The sequence below is a fragment of the Pelophylax lessonae genome (assembly GCF_965119305.1).
Source record: "Pelophylax lessonae genome assembly, chromosome: 10".
Taxonomy (NCBI): domain Eukaryota; kingdom Metazoa; phylum Chordata; class Amphibia; order Anura; family Ranidae; genus Pelophylax; species Pelophylax lessonae.
In genome coordinates this window covers 239,363,952-239,387,678 of record NC_138777.1, presented here as the reverse complement: position 1 = coordinate 239,387,678, position 23,727 = coordinate 239,363,952, and the positions used below count along the sequence as shown (strand labels likewise).

At 45.9% G+C, this 23,727-nt stretch overlaps 1 protein-coding gene across 1 annotated transcript in view; it reads left to right on the top strand.

Annotated features, from left to right (window-relative positions):
- The window catches only part of DRC4 (dynein regulatory complex subunit 4), a gene marked incomplete at its 5' end in the record, with an annotated part of 112,314 nt that extends 90,134 nt beyond the window's left edge, over positions 1-22,180 (top strand). The window contains 3 exon segments of the mRNA XM_082271062.1: positions 11,584-11,636; positions 15,706-15,762; positions 22,003-22,180. Coding sequence (XP_082127188.1) covers positions 11,584-11,636; positions 15,706-15,762; positions 22,003-22,134 — 242 coding nt within the window. The 3' untranslated portion in view covers positions 22,135-22,180.
- Between the last annotated feature and the right edge of the window lie 1,547 nt (positions 22,181-23,727).

Genomic DNA, 23,727 nt, shown 5'->3' with positions numbered 1-23,727 from the left:
GTGGCGCGGGTGTTGGCCAAACTGGTGTGGACCAGCGCCTTGCGTTGACCACGATTAAGGGCCAGGTTTCTGCTCTGGCGATCCTTTTTCAGCGCCCCTTGGCTCTGCTGACGAGAAAAGTTGCATTTCTGGTTGCGATCACATCTGCTCGCAGGGTGTCGGAGTTGGCGGCCTTGTCTTGCCGCTCGCCTTACCTGGTGGTTCATAGGGATAAGGTGGTCTTGCGACCTAACCAATCTTTTCTTCCTAAGGTGGTTTCTGATTTTCACCTTAAAGAGGATATAGTTTTGCCTTCGCTGTGCGCGAATCCCAAGCATCCGAAGGAGTGTTGGTATAGAAAAATTCCGCGCAAAATGGATAAGATTAAATGAAACTGGTTGGCTGCAGCCTACCCCAAAAATATAGTATAAAGCTATATTCAGATAATGTAAAGTAATAGGGTAAGTTGGCGCTGCCAAATAGTATAAATAAATAAATGGGAGAAAAAATGTTCCTTATATACACAAATGTAAGCAGTACACCACAATCAAATACACAAATGATGTTATTAATAAACGCCCACCAACTGAGGGCAATTTGCACTAGACTAATAAATATGTAAAATACACAAACGTTATTTATGATAAAACATTAATAGATGATATGGTGCAGAAATAAAGTGACTGAGGACAATTGCCCTAAACCAATAAATAGATAAAATACAAGAATATTATCTGTGATAAAACATTAGTAGGTGATGTGGTGAAAAATAAATTGAAGTGGCTAGTGCTAATTAAAAAACATAAGTAAATTTAAACACTAGGTGGCAATGGTGGTGCTGCATAAATACTTGGAATATAAATATAAAGGTTTCCCAAGTGAGAAATATAATAAATATATAGTGATTGATACCAGGTGAAGTACAGGAATATAAATAAATAAATAGTAAAGGTGTCGAAAAAAAAAAAAAATTCCCAAGTGATGATATACAACCTAAAAAGCAAACGTCAATAAATAAGTGATATCTGGTGATTAGATAAATTAATATGTGATATAACTAAATTCGTGATTTAAGTGATCCAGTAAAGAAGTCCATAAAAAATGTTTGGTTTCACAAAGATTCCATAGATGAAATATATAGAATAAATTTTAAAAGTGCAAAAAAATCCTCTTGGAAGAGAGAAGTGAATCCCAGTGGTGGTTTCAGGATGTGGGTGCTGGGTGAGGAAATCCGTGCTCCCCTCTCAATAAAGCCCGCACTCACCAGAGAGCGGCACCCCTACAGGGGTAACCAGCGTTGTAACTTTAGGGGAAATCCCTCGGTATAGCCCGGTTACACTCTCCACTTCTCCTGGGGTTAGTCCTGCTTCCTCTCTCCCATGAATGTATATGCAAGCGATAAGGAATATCAAAGGCAGCTCTCCATATGGTGTAAAAGTGTCCGATGATGCAAAGATAAGAAGCACTAATATAGTGATGTACCGTTTTAACAATGTTGTGTTTATTAAAAAGTATTAAAAGTACTCACATTTAAAAGCATATAGAAATGTCCGTAGGTGAGTAGGGACCACAAACCCCTTGTTATATATTACACATGTGCATAACTGTTTCATGACAAATAATCATACATTAGTCCAGTGTCTCATAAATACATAAAAAAATATATAAAAAACCAAAACCATTTAGTGTAAAAAGTATAAAATTATTAGGCAAAGATTACATTTAAGTGGTGTTATATAAGGATCATAAATGTGTTAATATAAAGGATAATTGGAAGCTATTTGAGAAATCATATATGAGATATAGGAAAAAGTATATATATGTAAAGGGAATATATAGAGTAATTTCAAAAAATGTGTATATATATATATATATATATATATATACAGAGGGAAGCCATATATTAAAAAGCAGAGTGTTAGTCACTAGAAAATGTACAGACCCTACGACTATTTTCAAGGGGCCCAATGATGTAACACTTATTTTAAGAGATACTAGGGCTAATTTAAACTTTGGCCGCAAAGTTCTGTGTGCAGCAGTGCCTTAAGGGCCCCCTGGTTTTTTTACAGGTCCCTGGCTGTTTGGGTTGTTTCCCCCTTGTTTTTTATTTGCTTTCCTGGGTTGTTGCTCCAGTTGAGCTTTTGGTTCCCAGAGGATTTCCTTTCTGTTCAGATAAGGTTCCTTTCTCTGACCTGGGTGCTGTGTGCCTTTGTGACGGTTGAGCTTCCCACCCCTCATGTCTACAATGCTTTGGGACGTCCCATTGGAACTTGAAATTGAAGACTATATGAGGGGCGGCGAATGTCGGAGGACGTAAGAGAAAACTGAATTTTTGTAAAATCTTACCGTAAAATTCCTGTCTCTGAGTCCTCTGATAGTCGTCGCCCCCACCCCTTTTTTGGGGTTTTTTGGACTTTAACTGCTTGCTACCAAACTGAGTTGGGACTGCTGATAGCAGGAGGGTATTGGACCAGTGGGACAGCCCCCTACAGGTGTGTCTATGTAAATTACTTTGTTTTTAACAAGTCTTATGCCTATCTTGCTCCTGAGGATAAGAGGTCAATACCCATTGGTGAAGACTATATGAGGGGCGGCTACTGTCAGAGGACTCAGAGAAAGGAATTTTACGGTAAGATTTTACAAAAATTCAGTTTTTTCTACTTTGACAGTTAAAAAATATCCAATATATTCAATTTTTGTCATATATTTAGGCCAAAATGTATTTAGCTACATGTCTTTGACAAAAAAATTCTCAATGAGCGTATTTTTAACCGCTTTAAGACCGGAAGATTTACCCCATTCCTGACCAGGCCATATTTTGCGATTTGGCACTGCGTTACTTTAACGGACAATTGCGCGGTCGTGCGATGCTGTACCCAAATTAAATGTACAGTATATCCCTTTTTCCCCCCACAAATAGAGCTTTCTTTTGGTGCTATTTGATCACCTGTGCTATTTTTACTTTTTGCGCTATAAACAAAAAAGGAGCGTCAATTTTGAAAAAAATAACAATATTTTTCACATCTTTTTATATAAAATTCCCCAAAAAAATGTAAAAATCAAACTTTTTTAACATTTTAGGCCAATTTGTTTTCTGCTACATATGTTTGGTAAAAAAAAATCGCAATAAGCATATTTTGATTGGTTTGCGCAAAGACCCGGGTGGAGCGGCGGTTGGGGCGGGGTGTCCGGTGTCCCCTTCCGCTGCTTATGATAACGGCCGAAGGGCTGCTTAGCCACATTGCTTGTTATCACAAGAAAGCCAACTGTCTGCACTAAAAGAACCTGCATTTGCATATCACCCCGCTACAACCCCTTGAAGCCGAAGGACGCAAATTTGCGTTACATTGGCGTTAAGGGGTAAGAAGAGGTTCAGGAAAAACTAACTCTAAATCTACCCTCAGCATCATTCTAAAACTAATCTAACCCTGTAAAGCAAAAATCACTATACTTTTCTGAAGCCGGTCCAATCCAGTCTTCAGTGTGCGGGAGAGAACCGACAACGGCTGGGAAGTGACGTCACCCATAGAGTTACTATGGGGCTTCCGCTGTCGGCTGCCTCTCCTGCACCCGCCTACACAGAGAAGCCACCGCTGACAGCTTAGCACGGGACTGGAGTGGCTGCAGAATAGGGAAGTACATTTTTGCAGGGTTAGATAGATTAGTTTTAGAATGTGGCTGTGAGTAGGTTTAGAGTTTGTTAGTTTTTGGCTGAACGTCCGCTTTAGGATCGGGTTCCACACTTCCCTGGTAAAGCTCCTCCTGCTCGATCTGTAAGTGCCTCTTGGGCTTTGGGCATGGGGTTCTTCAGGCAGCTGTTTAAGCAGCAGAGATCTCCCGGGTTATTTGCTTGGTTATGAGGGCGTGTTTGTGTTTTGTTACTATTTTATGCCCATCCCTCAAGTGTACATCCCAATCATCTCTAAATCATTTGCCGGGGTCCAAATCCTCCTGTCGGTGGCTGTAAAACCCAAATGTTTCAGAATGCCATGTTTCTTAATAAACTCCAAGAAATGGAGGTAGTAAACGGTAAATACAAAAAATCATATTTCTCTATGTGGCTAACCTCAACCAGTAAAATGAATATATATATTTCCAGCCAATTGAGAAAGAAGGGATGATGATGTCATTGTATTCAGGCAAATTGAACATATAATAGCGCACACATACACAGAAAAAATTGGTTTTCAAATCTTGCAAGGCTATTTAAAAACACCGGCTCTTATAAAGGAAATCTGGGGATTTGGTCACACCATATGGCCATACTGTGCTTAACCACTTAAGCCCCAGAAGATTTTACCCCCTTCCTGACCAGGGGGTATGTTGCAATTCGGCACTGCGTGACTTTAACGGACAATTGCGCGGTCGTGCGACGCTGTACCCACATAAAATTGACGTCCTTTTTTTCCCACAAACAGAGCTTTCTTTTGGTGGTATTTGATCACCTCTGCGATTTTTACTTTTTGCGTTATAAACAAAAAAAATAGCGAAAATTTTGAAAAAATAACAATGTTTTCACTTTTTTTTTATATGAAATTCCCCAAAAAAAAAATATGTAAAATTAAATTTCTCTTACGTCCTCCGACAGTCGCCGTCACCTCTAAGTCATCACTATTGGGTATTGACTTTCGCTCCGCAGGAGTAGCTAGGCATAAGACTTAGTCAAAAAACAAAAGTATTTAGCATAGACACACCCATGGGGGCTGTCCCACTGGTCAATACCCCCTGCAGTGATCCCTCCCAACTCAGTTTGTCTCTGCCTAGCTTCAGGAGTAGTCAGGCTTCCCTGTGCTGGGGCTTCAGTCTCAGCCTTTCTAATCTTTTTTTCTTTGATTTTTCTTTAAAAATGTCAGTTTTTTTTCTCTGCTTTACTAGCTGTTTATTTTGTCAGCTTAGTTTAGTCGGATCTTCGGATGAAGATGGATTCTTGCGGAGCTGGGAATCAGACTAGCCGCCCTGGCTCTCCAGGGCAGAGGGTCAGAGGGATCCCCAGCCCGCCATCGAGCGTTCGGCCATGTGTTCGTCTTGGCATTATGAACGACCCATCCTTGCTCGCAGCAGGGATGTAGCCTGTGAGGTGTCTACCTCACTGGACACATCTGCGGTGCTGCAGTGTCCTTTTCTTGGCTAACGGCATTCCCTGTCAGATGAGGACAGCGGCTTTCCGTTCATAGAGGCACCCCACGCCATCTGGTACAGGTAAGTACTTTCTGTGTGGGGCCTCTGTCTGGGGTGGCAGTCCTGTGTTGCTGTGTGTTCCCCATGTCTGTGCCTGTGTGGGGCTCCCTGATGCGATCCCTGCGGGGGTCGCTTGTACATGCGCTGCAGTGCTGTGTGGTTTTGGGGGCCCCTTCCCCTGTGTCACTGTGGTGTTTTTGGGGGTGCAGACTGCGTGTGCGGTGGCCGCAGCGGGTAAAAACCGTGCGGTCCGCCATTTTTACTATGGGCAAGCATGTCTGGCTTCACTATGGGCTTATTTGCATGCTGTTTTGGCGCCATCCGGCGCCATCTTGTGTGTGGCAGATTGATGTTCCGAGCACATGTTCGGCGGCCATCTTGCCGAAGCCTCCCATTCAGTTCTATGGGCAGCCATTTTCCCTGGGTCTTGCAGCTTATAGTTCAGCCTCTGGTGACCTCACTTCCTTTTCCTCTAAAGCAGCGATCTATGTGGTAACACTCTGTGGGGGCTCTGCAGACTGTCTCTTCCATAACTCTCTGTTTTGTCCTTTCTGGCTCAGTTTCTTCTCCTTTTGGGGGTCTTTGTTCACTGTACATATAGCGGTGGGCTGCGCACTCCGCAGCGATCTTAAAGGGCCAGTACCTTTTATTGCACTTTTGTTCTATAACTTGGGCAATGGAATCTCAGGACAGCAAATTCCCTCCAGCCCTGGTGGGAGACCCCAATCCTGCTGTGGCCCCTGTTATACCTGATTTGGCCGCCGTAGTGGCGTCTTTAGTGTCCAAAATGGAGGTGCTAATGGCTGAACGAGCTGCTAGGAAAAGGCCTAGACTGTCTTCCTCATCTGATTCAGATGGTGATGTGGCTGGCGTGCCCTTTTCAGGGTCTCGCTCATCCCTGGACCCACTGGGGTCTGAGGGGGAGGCGGAGGTGGAGGGGGTTGATGATTCTCCCCCGGGGTCGCATGAAGAACGCGCGACTATGGATGAGTTTATTTCTTCTGCTAAAGAAACATTACACTTGGAGAATGAGCCCAGTCCTCCGGACATTGTGTCCTCTTTTGGTACACACAGGACCCGCAAGTCGGCGCAGGTTTTTCCCTGCCCCGCTGAGTTTCATTACACTGTGAATGAAATGTGGCGCAATTTAAAACGTCCATTCACGATACCTAGTCGGTTTAAACTGCTTTATCCGTTTGCGCCGGCTACGGACTCACGCTGGTGTGTGCCTCCACAGGTGGCTCACACTGTGGCCGTGTTAAACAAGGCTACCTTGATTCCTACTGAGGAGACCCCGGTGTTCCGGGATCCCACGGACAGGAGGGTGGAGTCTCTTGCCCGCCATTCCTACACGGTGGCGAGTTCCTTGCTCAAACCTATTTTCGCGTCCGTTCTGGTGGCTCAGGCGGTGGCTGATTGGACTAAGGTGCTTAGACGCAACCTCGCGTCTGATTCTGCCACGCTGGCTATGGTGGATCAAATTCACCAAGGAGTCATGTATTTGTGCGATGCGGCCTTAAATGAGGCCCCTTTGGTAGCACGCCTGTCTAGTGTTGCGGTGCTTAACCGTCGCCTAATCTGGCTGAAGAGCTGGTCGGCTGACCAGACATCACAGAAAACAGTTGCTGATTTTCCCTATGCAGGTTCTTGCTTTTTTGGCGAGGCGTTGGATACCTTGGTTAAAGGCGTCACGGGATGCTGCCCCAAAACCCGAAGAACAAGTCCTTTCCTGGCAAGTGGGGTTCTGCCTCTCGACCCAATCAAGGGTCCTTTCGTGCCTTTCGGAATCAAACCAAGGGCAAGCCCCTCAGGGGCCAGGGTAGCCAGAAGAAGCCCTGGGCGGGCAAGCAGAAGTCCGGCAATGCCGGTGCAGCGGGTCAATCCGCCTCTGCCTGAAGGGACGCTCTCACCCAATTCAGGGGTGGGGGGACGTTTGCGCGGTTTCATCCAACCTTGGCTGCTCCAAATTCCGGACAGGTGGGTTCAGAAAATCGTTTGATCAGGGTACAAGATCGAATTTCTTTCCCGGCCGGCGGACAGATTCTTTCCCTCAAATCTTCATTTGACCCCAGGGCGCCTGCAGGACCTGCGTCAAGCAGTGCAGGACCTCCTTGCCCAGAGGGTGATTGTCCCGGTGCCTCATCGGGACTGGTTTCGGGGGTTTTATTCCAATCTGTTCACTGTGCCCAGAAAGGAGGGCAAGGTACGTCCTATTCTCGACCTGAAAGCGCTGAACCGATTCGTGCGCGTTCGGAAGTTCCGTATGGAATCTCTCCGCTCGGTGGTGGCCTCCCTGAGTCCAGGGGAATTCCTGGCCTCTATAGACCTGAAGAATGCGTACTTGCACATCCCCATTTTCGAAGGTCACCAGAGGTACCTTCGGTTCGCAATAGCGGAGGACCACTATCAGTTTGTGGCATTACCTTTCGGTCTCGCTTCGGCTCCAAGAGTCTTTACGAAAGTGCTGGCGCCTGTTCTGGGCCTGCTAAGGGCACAGGGCATTGCGATCTTGGGATATCTGGACGATCTCCTCTTAACCCTCTTATGTTAGAATTCCGTTACTATCCATGATGTTAGGGTCAGTTTTGACCCGTGTTTTAAATCAGCCATAAAATACCCTCTGAATAATTATTTATCATCAAATTTGTTTCTTACCTCTTGGTTACCTTGTTAGGCTTCTTTATCCTTGAAAAGATTGGTTTTAATATTTTTGGTGTGACCCCTAGACCTTTCTTTTGATAGCATACCTCTCATTGTCAAATTTAAAAAATGGTAAAATAAAGTCAGCAACTCTGAAATGAATTTGTCCTATGTTTCTTCACTTTATTTAGAGAAGCAGACAAGCAGGAAAAGAGATAGGCCCCTCCCTAACTACAGCTCACAGGGTTGAGAGGGGATTGGCTGTCACTGTTACTAAGCAGAGAGAGTGTTTATGATTTCAGTTTTGGCACTTATTAGTGTCCTAAAATCCTATATTATAACTGGGTCAGAATTGACCCTAACACCATGAACGTCTTCATTTTCACCACAGTATTTTATAATTTAGTGAAAAGGATTATTTTTCTATTACATTGTTTAAATAGAGGTTCCTGACAAAGTAAAAAAAATCTTGATGCAATAAACAAATTTATGTGATACTTATAGACATTCAAAACCTGAAAACGGGTCAGTTTTGACCCTAACACAAGAGGAGGGTTAAGATCGAGTGCCAGCCAGACCCTGTTGCGCGATCTGTCCACTACGGTACAGACGCTCCAGGAGTTCGGATGGACCATCAATGTACAGAAGTTGACCTTGTCTCCTTCGGTTCGTCTTCCCTATCTAGGTATGGTCATGGAGTCTGCTCAGGTGAGGGTGTTCTTGCCGGAGGACAAGCTCCGGACCTTACAGGACGAGATCAGGTCCCTCAGGGACAAGCCATCCTCGTCACTCGGGGCCTGCATGCGGTCCCTGGGGTTGATGGTGTCGGCCTTCGAGGCGATATCCTTTGCTCAGTTTCACACACGGTCTCTTCAAGTGGAGATCCTGGCCAGGTGGGACAGACTACCTCAGTCCTTGGATCTGAGTGTCTCATTGAGTCGCCGGACCAGAATGGATCTTCTGTGGTGTCTTCAGTCCCTGGCTGTGTTGGAAGGAAAATCTTTCTGTCTGTTACTGTGGACGGTGATTACCACGGATGCCAGCCTGTCAGGCTGGGGTGGGCAACCTGTCTGCCCAGGGCACTTGGTCGGGGGAGGAGTCCTCCCTTCCGATCAACATGTTGGAATTAAGAGCGATCAAGCTCTGTCTTTTCCGGTGGTCAGATCGACTTCGGGGCCGTCCTGTTCGGGTACAGACGGACAATGCTACTGCGGTGGCTTACATCAACCACCAAGGGGGCACCAGGAGTGCCCGGGCAGCCCGGGAGGTGACCGACATTCTGTCTAGGGCTGAGACTCATGTCCCGGCAATTTCAGCAGTTCACATTCCGGGTGTGGAGAATTGGCAGGCCGACTATCTGAGCCGCCAGACCCTGGACAAGGGGGAATGGTCCCTGCACCCGGAGGTCTTCCAAATGCTGTGCGCGAAGTGGGGATCCCCAGACGTGGATCTGTTCGCATCTCAGCTAAATCACAAGGTGGAAAGGTTCGTGGCAAGAACGCACGATCCATGGGCAGACGCCTCGGATGCGTTGGTGGCCCCTTGGCATCAGTATCGTCTGATGTATGCCTTTCCTCCGATTCAGTTGTTGTCCAGGTTCCTTCGCAGGTTTGCCTCGGAACCGAACTTGGTGATTCTGGTAGCGCCGGACTGGCCACGCCGGTCCTGGTACGCTGGTCCTGGTACGCCAACGTTGCTCACCTGGCAGTAGCGCCTCCTTGGTGGCTGCCAATGCGGGAAGATCTACTGTCTCAGGGACCGATCTTCCATCCTGCTTTACAGTCGCTGGCTTTAACGGCCTGGCTGTTGAAAGCCAGGTCCTGAGAGACAGGGGTCTCTCCCCAGAGGTCATTCCTACCCTGATCAAGGCTAGGAAAGCTTCATCTGGTAAAATCTATTACCGTACCTGGAAAGCCTATTTCGCCTGGTGTGAGTCCAGGGGGTTCTCCCCTCGCTCGTACTCGGTATCGAGAGTGTTGGCTTTCCTCCAGACTGGTGTGGACCAGCGCCTGGCGTTGGCCACGATAAAGGGCCAGGTTTCTGCACTGGCTAATCTTTTTCAACGCCCTGTGGCGTCTCATTCCTTAATTCGCACCTTCGTTCAAGGGGTGCGACATTTGGCTCCTCCCCGGAGGGAGCCTTTGCCTCCATGGGACTTGAACTTGGTTCTGTCCGTATTACAACGTTCTCCCTTTGAAAACATCCGGGAGATATCGTTACCTCTGCTGTCTAAAAAGGTTGCCTTTCTAGTGGCGATCACTTTGGCTCGCAGGGTGTCAGAATTGGCGGCGTTGTCTTGCCGCTCTCCTTATTTAGTGGTTCACCAGGATAAGGTGGTCTTGCGACCTCATGCGTCTTTTCTTCCTAAGGTGGTCTCTGATTTTCACCTTAATGAGGACATTGTTTTGCCTTCGCTCTGTGCGAAGCCTAAGCATCCTAAGGAGGTTGCATTGCATTCCTTGGATGTTGTCAGGGCGATCAGGGTTTACCTGTCGTCCACGGAATCATTTCGGAAATCGGATTCCCTCTTTGTCCTTCCTGAGGGACCTCGGAAGGGCATGGCCGCGTCTGCCGCGACAATCGCCAAATGGATCAGACAGACGATTGTCTAGGCTTATGCTTTGAAGGATCGGGTTCCACCCTTCCATGTTAAGGCGCACTCTACTAGATCTTTGAGTACGTCTTGGGCCTACCGACATCAGGCTTCGGTGGCCCAGGTGTGCAAGGCTGCGACTTGTTCGTCTGTGCACACCTTTTCCAAATTCTATAAGATTGATGTTCTGGCATCAGCTGATGCCTCCTTTGGCCGCCAAGTTCTCAGTGCGGCGGTGCCATAGGGGACCCTTGCTTTTTGCGGGTCCTTGGTTGTTGGGGTTGTTTATCCCCTGGGTTATTTGCTTTCCTGGGCTGTTGCTCTCGTTGAGCCTTTTTTTCCATTGCCCAGCTGGTTCTCTTACGGTGTGCATAAGGTTCCTTTCTCTGATGTGGGTACTGCGTTGCCTTTTGTGCGGTTGCATCTCCCACCCCTCATGTCTACACTGCTTTGGGACATCCCAATAGTGATGACTTATGAGGGACGGCGACTGTCGGAGGACGTAAGAGAAAACTGAATTTTTGTAAAATCTTACCGTAAAATTCCTTTCTCTGAGTCCTCCAACAGTCGCCGCCCCCGCCCCTCTTTTGGGGTTTTTTCTTGTACACCTACTGCTATGCTACCAAACTGAGTTGGGAGGGATCACTGCAGGGGGGTATTGACCAGTGGGACAGCCCCCATGGGTGTGTCTATGCTAAATGCTTTTGTTCTTTTGACTAAGTCTTATGCCTAGCTACTCCTGCGGAGCGGAAGTCAATACCCAATAGTGATGGCTTATAAGGGGCGGTGACTGTTGGAGGACTCAGAGAAAGGAATTTTTTACGGTAAGATTTTACAAAAATTCCGTTTTTATTTTTGTCTTTGCCTTCCTGTCTTGGTGACCTAAGTGCCAGTGTTATAATGGCAGAAAACTAAGGAAAATCCTACCAATGGGGACATAGCAGAAATCAAAACCTGACAGAGGGTCTTATCTTTCCCCACTTTATTTACAATTTAAAAAGAGAATTGTCTGCCAGCGTGGCTTTTACCTCCAGATACTGTTGTGGCAGAAGTGGGGAAGACTTAGGAGAAGGTGATAAGTTGGAGGTGTACTACCCCTTCCCTTCCCCCGTCCCCAGATGACTTTCCTCTGAGTTGTGAGGTTTGGGAACTCCCATTGTTTTATGATGAATGTACAGAAGGAATTTTGTAAGCATGCCAGCGTTGTGTCATGGACTTGCAGTATGAACTGGTCAGAGTGTGCAAGGTAAGAGGGACTATGGGTGGGGGGTGTCCGCTACTCTGGTGTATGGACCTGTACTGGTGGTATGCTCACACTGGCCCCTGTAACACTGCAATGTGGAAAGTTGACCTTATTGTTGTTCATACAAAGAAGGAGGGTTCCTTCACTAACCCCTCCCCCAGTATATAGTCCCCTCCACCCCACCATTATAAAGTCCCCTTCAGCCCCCCATTATATAGTTCCCTCCACACCTTTCCCTTCACAGCCACCAGGAGCAGAGTGAAATTCTCAGCACTTCCAGGTACAGCTGAGCATGACACTCACTCCCCCTCTCCCATGTGACAGGGCTGGTGCCTCTTGATTGGCTCAGTACTGTCACATGGAGGCAGGGAAGGAGTCCATAGCCATGTGTAAGTCTGTTTGCAGTTTGCACAGAGTCGCCATTAGAGGGGTGTATGAGCAAAAAAGGGGGAGCAGCAAGTTAGGAGACTCTTCTACTTATTCTAATCAAACCAACAGCAGGCAGTCCTATTATATGGTGTAATCTGGCAGATTTCTAATTCCCAGGAAGAGTGTACAAATGCGGTGACATGGCCGGTCGCCATTGTGCTACTTTTAGTAGCGATCAAGACATGCAGCTTCACTGCTAGACAACCAGCAAGAGGCCAAAGCTGTCCACAATAGTAATATGTGGGTGTTTAGAGAGCCCTCTTAGGTAAATGGGCAGGAAATGCACACCTTTCCCAGAGCATGGCACACAAGGAGAAGCGTACCTCTGCTATTAGTTTAGTAGTCACAGGTCCCCTTTAAAGAGAACTCGGTATGACAAAAAGTATAACCAGCTCTTCCTAAAACTGCTAAGCCTGCCGTCACACCGGGTACAATATAAAGAAGTGCGACTTTAAAGCCCGACTTCAGCACTACTTCACCCCTACTTCAGCACTACTTCACCCCTACTTCAGCACTACTTCACCCCTACTTTAGCCCTACTTCACCCCTACTTTACCCCTACTTCAGCACTACTTCATCAAGATTTGTAAGGATTTGATACAACTTCACTGCTACTGAGAAGAGCGATCCATGTCACAGGGAGAAACGGTGACATTATATACAAAGGTTATCTGGCAAAGGGTTAATTTTTCACTTCTTTCAGGCTCAGGTAGAGCTGATAAGAACACGGGTACCATTTGCAGCACAATTTGGCAGTGAAATGGTGCTTAAGTCCTGAAAAAATTAATACATTAACTACTTCTCAAATCGCACTACTTGAAATCATATCTATGAAGACACTGCCATAGAAACACAATAGATCAGTGGTTCTTAACCTGGGTTCGATCGAACCCCAGGGGTTCGGTGGGTCAGTCTCCAGGGTTCGGCACACCCTCCGCTAGTACCACTTCGCTGTCAGGGACTATTTCTCCAGTTTCGGGCATGTCCTTCCGATCCCGCTCCGCTTGCACTCGCAGCTCTCTCTGCCCCTGGCTCACTCTCACTGCTGGCTGTGCAGCTTGGCTTCCGACCGAATCCGATCCAGCCGGAGCTGGCGTCGCCCACTGTGGAGTGGTGGAGGGAGGGACTAACCCGTGCAGCGGCCACCCAGCGCATCGCGGGAAAGAACCACCAGGCCAGGCAGCCGCAGCAGCAGAAGAAGCCGGCAGGTGAGAGGCCAGAGATCCAGTGGTGACAGTGGTGCTGCAGGAGGAAAACCTAGCCTGTGATCAGGAGTCGGGACACAAGTGAAAAAAAGGTAGGAATGGAGTAGTACTGGCTGTACTAGTCTAGTGACTGTCTGAGAACACTGAGAAGACTATGTAAAGGGGATCTATTTTATGGGTAACCTGGCCTGCTGTAAGGGGGGAGATCTAAATGGGGGACGGGACCTCACCTCACCCTGGCCTGCTGTAAGGGGGGATCTATATGGGGGACATGACCCCCCATATAGATCCAACCTTACAGTAAGCCAGGGTGAGGTCCCCCATATAGATCCCCCCTAAAGCAGGCCAGGGTGAGGTTAGGTCACTCTGGTGTCCCCCATATAGATCCCCCCTTACAGCAGACCAGGGTGAGGTTAGGTCACTCTGGGGTCCCACATATAGATCCCCCCCCTACAGCAGGCTAGGGTCCGGACCTCACCTCACCCTGTCCTGCTGTAAGGGGGAGATCTATATGGGGGACGGGACCTCACCTCACCCTGGCCTGCTGTAAGGGGGATCTATATGGGGGACCTCACCCTGGCCTGCTATAAGGAGGGATCTATATGGGGGACCAGATCCCCCCTTACAGCAGGCCAGGGCGAGGTGAGGTCCCATCCCCCATATAGATCTCCCTCCTTACAGCAGGCCAGGGTGGGGTGAGGTCTCGTCCCCCATATAGATCCCCCCTTACAGCAGGCCAGGGTGAGGTGAGGTGAGGTCCCGTCCCCCATATAGATCCCCCCTTACAGCAGGCCAGGGTAAGGTGAGATTTTGTGCACCTATGTATAAATATATACCTAAAATAATATATACCTATGTTTTGAATTTGAAAAAATTATATTTTATTTTTCCAATTAAGAAGGGTTCGGTGAATGCGCATATGAAACTGGTGGGGTTCAGTACCTCCAACAAGGTTAACCGGTTGCCGACCGCCGCACGACTATATACTGCGGCGGTCAGCCCCGGCCAGGCAGAGTGACGTATCGATACGTCACTCGCCTGTCACTGACTTGCGAGCCTATTGCGGGCGGGTGCGACCGGCGGACTCGATGTCCGCCGGTCACACTACGATCACTCCAGTGAAGGGAGAAAGGCGGAGCGGCTTATGTAAACAAGCCGCCCGTCATTCTCCCTGGTGTAAAAATGAAGATCTGACAGTTCTACTATGTAGAACCGTTGATCTTTGCTTTTACACCAATAGCCATGTCCCTGCACAGTTAGAAACACGCCCCTAGGACACACTTAACCCCTCCCTGTCCAATAAAGTTAACCCCTTCCCTGCCAGTGTCATTTTTGCAGTAACAGTGCATATGTATAGCACTGATTACTGCAGTAATGTCACTGGTACCCCCAAAAGTGTCAAAAATGTCAGTCAAGGGTCCGATCTGTTTGATTAAAAGCAGCAGAAGCCAGTGTCACTGCTGCTGTGCCTCAGCTGTCAGGGACTCTCTCTCTCTCCTGATTGGCTGAGGCACAGCAGCAGTGACACTGGCTTCTGCTGCTTTTAATCAAACTCAGTTAGCCAATCAGGAGAGAGAGGGATGGGGACGAATGGCAGCTCCGTATCAGATGGATACACAGAGCAGCACCTTGGCTTGGGTGCCCCCATAGTAAGATACTTGCTGTGGATATAACTGGATAGAGAGGGGGGTCAGGTAAGTTTTAGGGGGGCTGCTGCACACAGAAGGCTTTTTAGAATGCACCTTCTGACTTTACAACCCCTGTAAACCTTTGTTTAAAAAAATAAAACAAAATAAATAAACATGTAATACTTGCCTGCTCTGTAATGGTAATGGTTTTGCACAGAGCACCCCTGATCCTCCTCCTCTGGGGTCCTCTGTCAGTGCTCCTAGTCCACCTGCCCCCCCCCCCTTTCTTATTTTACCCCCCAAGCAAGCCGCTTGCTCCCGAACCCCGCTGTCTGCATCCATTGACACAGACAATGGGGCTTTACCCCCTCGCCTGCACTGGGCTTTGATTGACAGCAGCAGGAGACAGTGGTTCCTACTGCTATCAATCCTCCCTGTGAGAAGAAAGCCGCTGCTCCCATGTACAGCACTGGATGGAGATGGGGCTCAGGTATGTAAAGGGGAGGCTGAGACATTTGGACACAATTGTTTTTTTTACATTTCTTGCAGAGAATGGATTAAGGTAAAAAAACATGAAGGCTTTAGAACCACTTTAATGAGGCTGTGCCGCATCTGCACGCAATGCATGTGTTTGCAGTGCCCTGGTTTTACCCTTTCGAGATTAAAACATATCACCAGCGAGCCACCTGTCTATCGCCACCACAGATTGCTTTTCAGAGGGCAACAAAGGCTGCCACATGATAAAGAACGAGCCCTGAAGGTTTCTGGCCCCACTGTGGGTACCTGATTGCTTCTGTTGGTCTTTTCCAGGCACACAATGACCAGCTCCGGACATACGAGTCCAAGATGCGGGCATTTGGCTGGAAGGTCTAAACATGGCAATGACTAATCACCACTTTTGGCACAATGGAGAATTTTACAACCAGATAAAAGGTGTTGCCATGGGAGCTCGGTATGCTCCTAGTGTAGCAAATATATTCCTGGCCAAATGGGAAGAAGAAGAAATTTACAAAAACAAACCGCAGGAACTAAAATACTACCGTCGTTATATAGACGATATTCTGATTGTATGGGAAGGTTCACAAGAATCCCTAAACACATTCTTCCAACGTATCAACAACAACAAATACAGTATAAAATGCACTGGACAAGAATTGGATCCAATTCTTAGATCTGGAAATTTACAAACCTAAGAACACCTTGAACACCAAAACCTAATTTTAAAAAAGTGGATACAAATGGGTACATTTCAAAGAGGAGTTGCCACCATCCAGCATGGATACAAGCGATACCTAAGGGACAATTCATGCGGATCAAACTAAACTGCACTAATCCAAATGATTATAACACTCAAACAGACAAATTAATTGAACGGTTTAAAGAAATAGGATATAGAGAAACGGAGTTAAGAAACATACAGAAGAAAGTATCCGAACTAGAGAGAGCAGAACTTTTAAAAACAAGAAAGAAAAAGGAGAACACAGCATTCGACTTGGCTTTTATTACTGGTTTTAACTCACAATATAAGGATGTTGAAAATTGTATTAAAAGGAATTGGCAGATTTTATAACGAGATGACACTTTGAAAGGACTCCTCCCAAAAAAACCAAGTTCATTTACAAAAAAGCCCCAGGCCTATGGAATATTTTAGCTAAAAACGTACCTGATCTGCCAAAGAAACCCAAAACCTTTCTTGAAAGAAATGTTTTTTTCAGATGCACAAGATGCAAGGCCTGCAGAGTAAGCAAACATAAAAAAAGAACGGAACAATATTTTCTATCATTCGACCATAGAGAGTTCGAAATAAAACAGTTTATAACATGTGGCACCAGGTTTGTCACATATATGTGTATTTGCCCTTTAAATATATAGGACGTACCTCTCGCACCTTAGCTGTAAGCATGGGAGAACATGTAGACAACATACGAAAAGGTTTTAAAAAACACAGTTTGTCTAACCATTTTAGGGTATACCATAAGCAAGACCCCTCCCAACTATGGTTTTGCAGAATTGACAGAATATACCAACACCGGAGGGGCTCAGACATGAGGAAAATGATATCACAAAATGAAACACAATGGATACATTGATTAAAAACCACTGGGGTTGAATGCGGATATTGATTTTAACTGTTTTTTACATAACTTTTAACAACCTCATTTTTATTGACACTCAACCGTCAATTTTATTCAAAGTATTTATCCCTATCCTTCCAATCACAAAAAAAAATGGTTCAACACCCATCAGGTGAATGTTTTTACATATATATATATATATATATATATATATATATATATATATATATATATATATATATATATATATATATACACTTACTTATATATATATAACATATTTTGTACATGACTTACATATATATGCAGACATATATCATTATTTTTAGCTTTCCTACAGAAATAACATCACAATTTAAGTAGATATTCCAGTCATCCACTAGATGGCGACATTTAAATGAGATATATATTTTATCTAGGATTATCCCCCACATCCACTAGATGGCGTTATTTAAATGAGATTTTGAATATGCAAAATATTATATGAAGTATGTATAATATAATATTTACCTTTTTATAAAATAATCAATTTTATTGTATACCATACATGTATTAAAATGTGGGAAGTAATGGTGTCACCAGACGCATCCCAAAATATGAAGGTTTGTATTTGCCAACAATGACAATGATTGCTATGGGGAGCAACAAACCAAAAAGACTAACCATTTTTCCCACTATTTTTTGGCAATAGATAACTAGAATATAGATATGGATTTAAAAATCCTTTTTATAGTATGACAAATATAGGACATTTTTATTTAAAAAAACATTTTTTAGCATTAAAAACGTATACTTCAAAACACATTATCTTCGGTTTTTATCAATAAGAAACGATTGCAACATTGTCTTCTTATCCCTCGTTTTCACAATTTGGCCCAGCAAGAGTCTTTTATAAAATGCTTTTAGATTTTCTGAGTGACAAGACTGTGAGCCAATTGTATGAGAGAAAGCGATATTTGTAGCCGCCTGACCGGGTAGCAGGGACCGCCTGATGACGCTAGCATTAAGCAAAATTCATTGTGGTCTCTGCTAAACCCGGAAGTCGAGAGGAAAAGTCACCTCCTATCTACATTGGCACGCATACCGGTGTAACGTGAGAATTACCTACCCCGTGAGAATTACCTACCCCTCGTCACTTCCGGCCAGGAACAGCTGAGCAGCGCAGCAGTGCGCATGCTCACAGGGCCGGATACCTAAAGGGACAACAGAGGAGCAGACTAGTGCGCATGCGCACTAGTATGGAAATAGCACGGTGTACCGTGGAAAAAACATACCGAAGCGGCGGTTAAAAAAAACAGCGGGGCTGCAATAGGAATCATCTCTGCTCCTGTGCCTGTCACTTCCCTGCTCTCGGCAAGTAAATATAAAAGCGACTGGCGTCTCCGTGATTTATGTTTACATACACCCGCCGCCGCTTTTATATTTACTTGCCGAGAGCAGGGAAGTGACAGGCACAGGAGCGGAGATGATTCCTATTGCAGCCCCGCTGTTTTAATGTAACCGCTGCATTCCATACAGTGCCGTGAACCGGAAGTGACGAGGGGTAGGTTTTTCTCACGGGTAGGTAATTCTCACGGAACACCGGACTGCACGCTACAGGGACTGACAAGGAGGAAGAACACCAGGAGCCTGCAGATCCTGTCCCGATCCTGCCACCCATAGCAACCAATGCCAATTGCCCTGTGCCAGGTGGGCACATCTAATAGTAAGCAGCCACTTTTTAACCAGTTGTAAACTTTATAAATAAACATACAGTATTACACTATTTTGGCTTCTTACCTGTCTCCCTGCATATGGGCTTTATATACACCCACGTGAGATAATTAATGGAGGAGTGAGGAGAAGGAGCATTATATATTCTGTGGAATAAATTTACCAATATTGAAGCTTGAGAGGAGTTGTTCCTATGGTTTGATCCACCAAAGGATAAAGGGATCATAAGCGTTTGGGGCCTGTGTGACCCACCTGCATCTGGTAAGAGGCAAAGATTGCCATCTTTGTTCACTGGAGCACCCGATATTCAATCAATATCATCCAATATCCTGCATGAACTTTTTTGGATCACTATTTTAACCATTTGAGCACCTCATTTAGCACTTCATGTGAAATACTATCACTATTATCTGCTCAAGAAAATTATTTTTCTCTTACGTCCTCCGACAGTCGCCGCCTCTTCATATTCGTCACATATGGGGTATTAGACTTTGCTCCGAAGGAGTAGCTAGGCAACAGAATATGTTAACAATAAAGCTTTAACATATCCCACCCTCAAGGGGTGGTCCCCTCAGTCAATACCCTCCTACTTCCTGCAACCATATCTCAGTTTTAATGTCTAGCTTGTCAGGAGTGGCTGGCTCTCTCTGTGCTGGGACTTTCTGTCCCAGACTCTTTCTTCTTTTTAATATTTTGTTTGAGTTTTTCTCTCTACCTTTATTTAGCTGTTATTTTGTCAGCGTTAGTTAGTTCTTCGGACGAAGAGGATCATGCGGACTGGGTCTCGGGCTGATCCCCCTGGTCGCAGGTCGTGGGTCAGTGGCTTCCCAGTCTGCCATCGAGCGTTCAGCCAGGTAACGCTCCTGGCACAGTGAACGACCCATCCCTGTTCGGTGCAGGGATGATTGGTGAGGTGGCTACCTCACTGGACGCTGTGCGGTTTCTTAACCCCCATTTTGTGCGTCTTGAATTGCGACTCTCCCTGCCTCATGTGCAGCGGCTTGTTCGCCTGTGCGGGTCCCCCACGCCATGTGAGGGAAGAGGTTCGTGGCAAGGACTCGCGACCCTCGGGCAGACGCGTCGGACGCGTTAGTGGCCCCGTGGCATCAGTACAGGCTGATGTACGCGTTTCCACCGATCCAGTTGCTGTCCAGGTTCCTTCGCAGGTTACACTTGGAACGCAACACGGTGATTCTTGTGGCACCGGACTGGCCTCGCCGGTCCTGGTACGCAGACCTCGTGAATCTGGCGGTCGACGCCCCGTGGCGTCTGCCTCTTCGAGACGATCTACTGTCTCAAGGACCGATATACCATCCTGCTTTACAGTCGCTGGCTTTGACGGCCTGGCTGTTGAGACCGAGGTCCTGAAGGAGAGGGGTCTCTCTCCGGAGGTCGTTCATACTTTGATCAATGCGAGGAAATCTTCCTCGGGGAAGGTTTATTACCGTACTTGGAAGGCCTATTTTGCCTGGTGTGAGTCCAGGGGGTTTTCACCCCGCACGTACTCGGTGTCCCGTGTGCTGTCTTTCCTTCAAACGGGTGTTGATCAGCGTTTGGCGCTGGCTACGATAAAGGGTCAGGTGTCTGCTCTGGCCGTTCTGTTTCAACGTCCCGTGGCATCCAACCCATTGGTTGGCACCTTTGTTCAGGGTGTGCGGCATCTGGTTCCCCCGGGGCGGGATCCTCTGCCCCCTTGGGACTTGAATCTCGTTCTATCTGTGTTACAACGTGCTCCTTTTGAACAGATCAGGGAGATCTCGTTGTCTATGTTGTCCAAAAAGGTCGCCTTTTTGGTGGCGATCACTTCGGCTCGCAGAGTGTCGGAGCTGGCGGCTTTGTCCTGCAAGTCTCCGTACCTGGTTATTCATTTGGATAAGGTGGTCTTGCGACCTAATCCTTCTTTTCTTCCAAAACGAGTTTCGGACTTCCATCTTAATGAGGATATTGTCTTGCCTTCGTTGTGTACGAAGCCTAAACATCCAAAGGAGGTGAGATTGCACTCTCTGGATGTTGTTCGGGCGATAAGGGTTTACCTTAAATCGACTGAGTCTTTTCGAAAGACGGACTCCTTGTTTGTTCTTCCAGAGGGTCCTCGGAAGGGCATGGCGGCTTCGGCCTCTACCATCGCCAAATGGATCAGGCAGACCATTGAACAGGCCTATGCTTTGCAGGGGAAGGTTCCCCCTGTGCCTGTGAAGGCGCACTCTACTAGATCTCTGAGTACGTCTTGGGCCTGTCGTCATGGGGCTTCTGTAGCCCAGGTGTGTAAGGCGGCGACTTGGTCGACCGTGCACACTTTCACAAAATTCTACAAAGTAGATGTTCAGGCATCGGCGGATGCTTCCTTTGGCCGCAAGGTTCTTAGTGCGGCTGTTCCCTAGGGTCCCTTGTTGGGGACTCCTGGCTGTTGGGATAAGTTTTGTATCCCCTGGTTTTTTTGTCTTTTCCTGGGTTGTTGCTCCTGTTGAGCACCTGTTTTTTGCTGTTGCCCAGCTGGTTTCCTTCCTTTGGTAAGGTTCCTTCTTTGATGCGGAGACTGCGTTGCCTTTCGGCGCGGATGCGTTTCCCACCCCTCATGTTTGCACTGCTTTGGGACGTCCCCATATGTGACGAATATGAAGAGGCGGCGACTGTCGGAGGACGTAAGAGAAAACGGAATTTTTGTAAAATCTTACCTGTAAAATTCCTTTCTCTGAGTCCTCCGACAGTCGCCGCCCCCGCCCCTCTTTTGGGGTTTGATTGTATACTCTACTGCTGTTCCACTAAAACTGAGATATGGTTGCAGGAAGTAGGAGGGTATTGACTGAGGGGACCACCCCTTGAGGGTGGGATATGTTAAAGCTTTATTGTTAACATATTCTGTTGCCTAGCTACTCCTTCGGAGCAAAGTCTAATACCCCATATGTGACGAATATGAAGAGGCGGCGACTGTCGGAGGACTCAGAGAAAGGAATTTTACAGGTAAGATTTTACAAAAATTCCGTTATTTCTTTGCAATAATTTATTTATGTCACATATGCTTTTTATATTGATAAGTGATCACTAGCATTTTATTTGCTATTTATTGCACTTTTAGCACCTTATATCACTATTTTTTTGGCACAAATATATCCTGTGGCACCAGCACTTTATATAAAATCTTGCATGATGGTATATATGATTATTGGTTGCAAATTCTAACCAACATATTTTTTACCGCACATGTTATAACAAGTTTTAATTGATATACACTTTTATATATATTTATTTTGCCACTACTGCACAACAGATATTGCACTTTTTTAACACCCAGGCACACAACTGCTAATACTTTTTATAGGGACACCAGCGCCTTTTTACCATTTTTACATCCATCCTTGTGGATGAGTTGGGATTGAAACCTCTGGAATCTCTGGTTCCTGGGCAGACTATTGGGCAAGGCCCGGCCGGACTGTCAACCGACAGCACCTAAACCAGTCATTTCTCCAGGAAGATGGGAAGAACGCCCAGGTGGCTGAAACTTTCAGGACCCTCCATATCAAGGCCGACCATTCACATGGTGGTTTTCTGGCAGTTTTAATAAAGATTCACCAGCATTTACAAGCGCTAATGACCGAGCGGATCAGTGCAGCCTTCCACCTTCAGTTACTTTCAAATAAATAATCAGAATTGCCAGTGTTAGAGTCTTAATAAATAAACTAGTGTTGCGCAAATCTTGACCATATTTTTATAACACAACACTAGTTTATTTATTAAGATTTTTTCACACTTATGAGAAGTGAAGTGTTTGCAGCATTTATTTGTTTAGTTAGGGAGGTTGCTCGCAGAGTTCTTTGTACAATTTTTTTGCCAGTGTTAGGGCTCTTTCACACGGGCTTTCCGTGTGAAAGGTCCGCTGCGGGACTTTTTTTTTTTTCACGGAGCGGATGACATTTCTGTCATCCGCTCCGTAGGTCCGCATATCATCCCATCCGTTTGCGGATGATATGCGGACCTAATGTAAGTCTATGGGGGATTGCGGATGACACCGCTGACATACGATTTTACTTCCTTTCCGTTTTTTGAACGGAACAAAAATAGGATTTTTTCTGTTCCAAAAAACGGAACAGAACTGACAGGAGGAAAATCGGATGTCAGCGGATGGTATTCCGCTGACATCCGCAATGCCATAGACTTACATTATGTCCGCAAATCATCCGCAAAAAAATAGGATGATTTGCGGACATACGGAGCGCCCGTGTGAAAGAGCCCTTAGAGTGCCTTAAACTATCTGTTGTTAAAATAACTTTTTTAAATCAAGAGATCCTCCTAACAAAATGTAAAGAAATCCAGTAGCGCTATAAGTGATGCAGTAATGTTGGCACCCTCCTACCGCGTCTTAATCATATGCTCATATAGCAACAAGTGTAAAACATCGATATAAAAACTTGCAAACAAAAATGTGAAAAATAGTGCAATAGCGGTGGCACCCCCTACTGCATATCAAGCATGTGTTGACATAAAGTAAAAGGTATAATGACAATATCGTGACTAAGGAGTGTTGTGATATCCGGCTGTTCTGTCCTTGGAGGCAGTGTCCGGGTCGGGTGTCACCCCCTTCATGAGGATGATTTTATATGCGCTGTTTTAATGTGAACCAAGTGAGTGTATCTATATTGTTTGGCTGAATAAATGCAATTATAAACATTATTGCATGGCTGCATACTTGATCGGGAGCTTACCTATTGAAGTGTGATTTTGTGGTCTGATGACTCTCCCATTTCTAGCTTGGTTACGAGAGTAATTAAGCAACTACTGTTGGTGAGAGTATTCTTCAGCTATTTCCCCAGACACGGTGAAGGTGGAGATTGGTGACCCATAGGTTTCTACACTTTCATCAATAGACTATACACTCCTTTGATTATGTGATTTGTTTATCACACGGACTTGGATTTACTTATGTCATTATACCTTTTACTTTATGTCAACACATGCTTGATATGCAGTAGGGGGTGCCACCACTATTGCACTATTTTTCACATTTTTGTTTTCAAGTTTTTATATCAATGTTTTACACTTGTTGCTA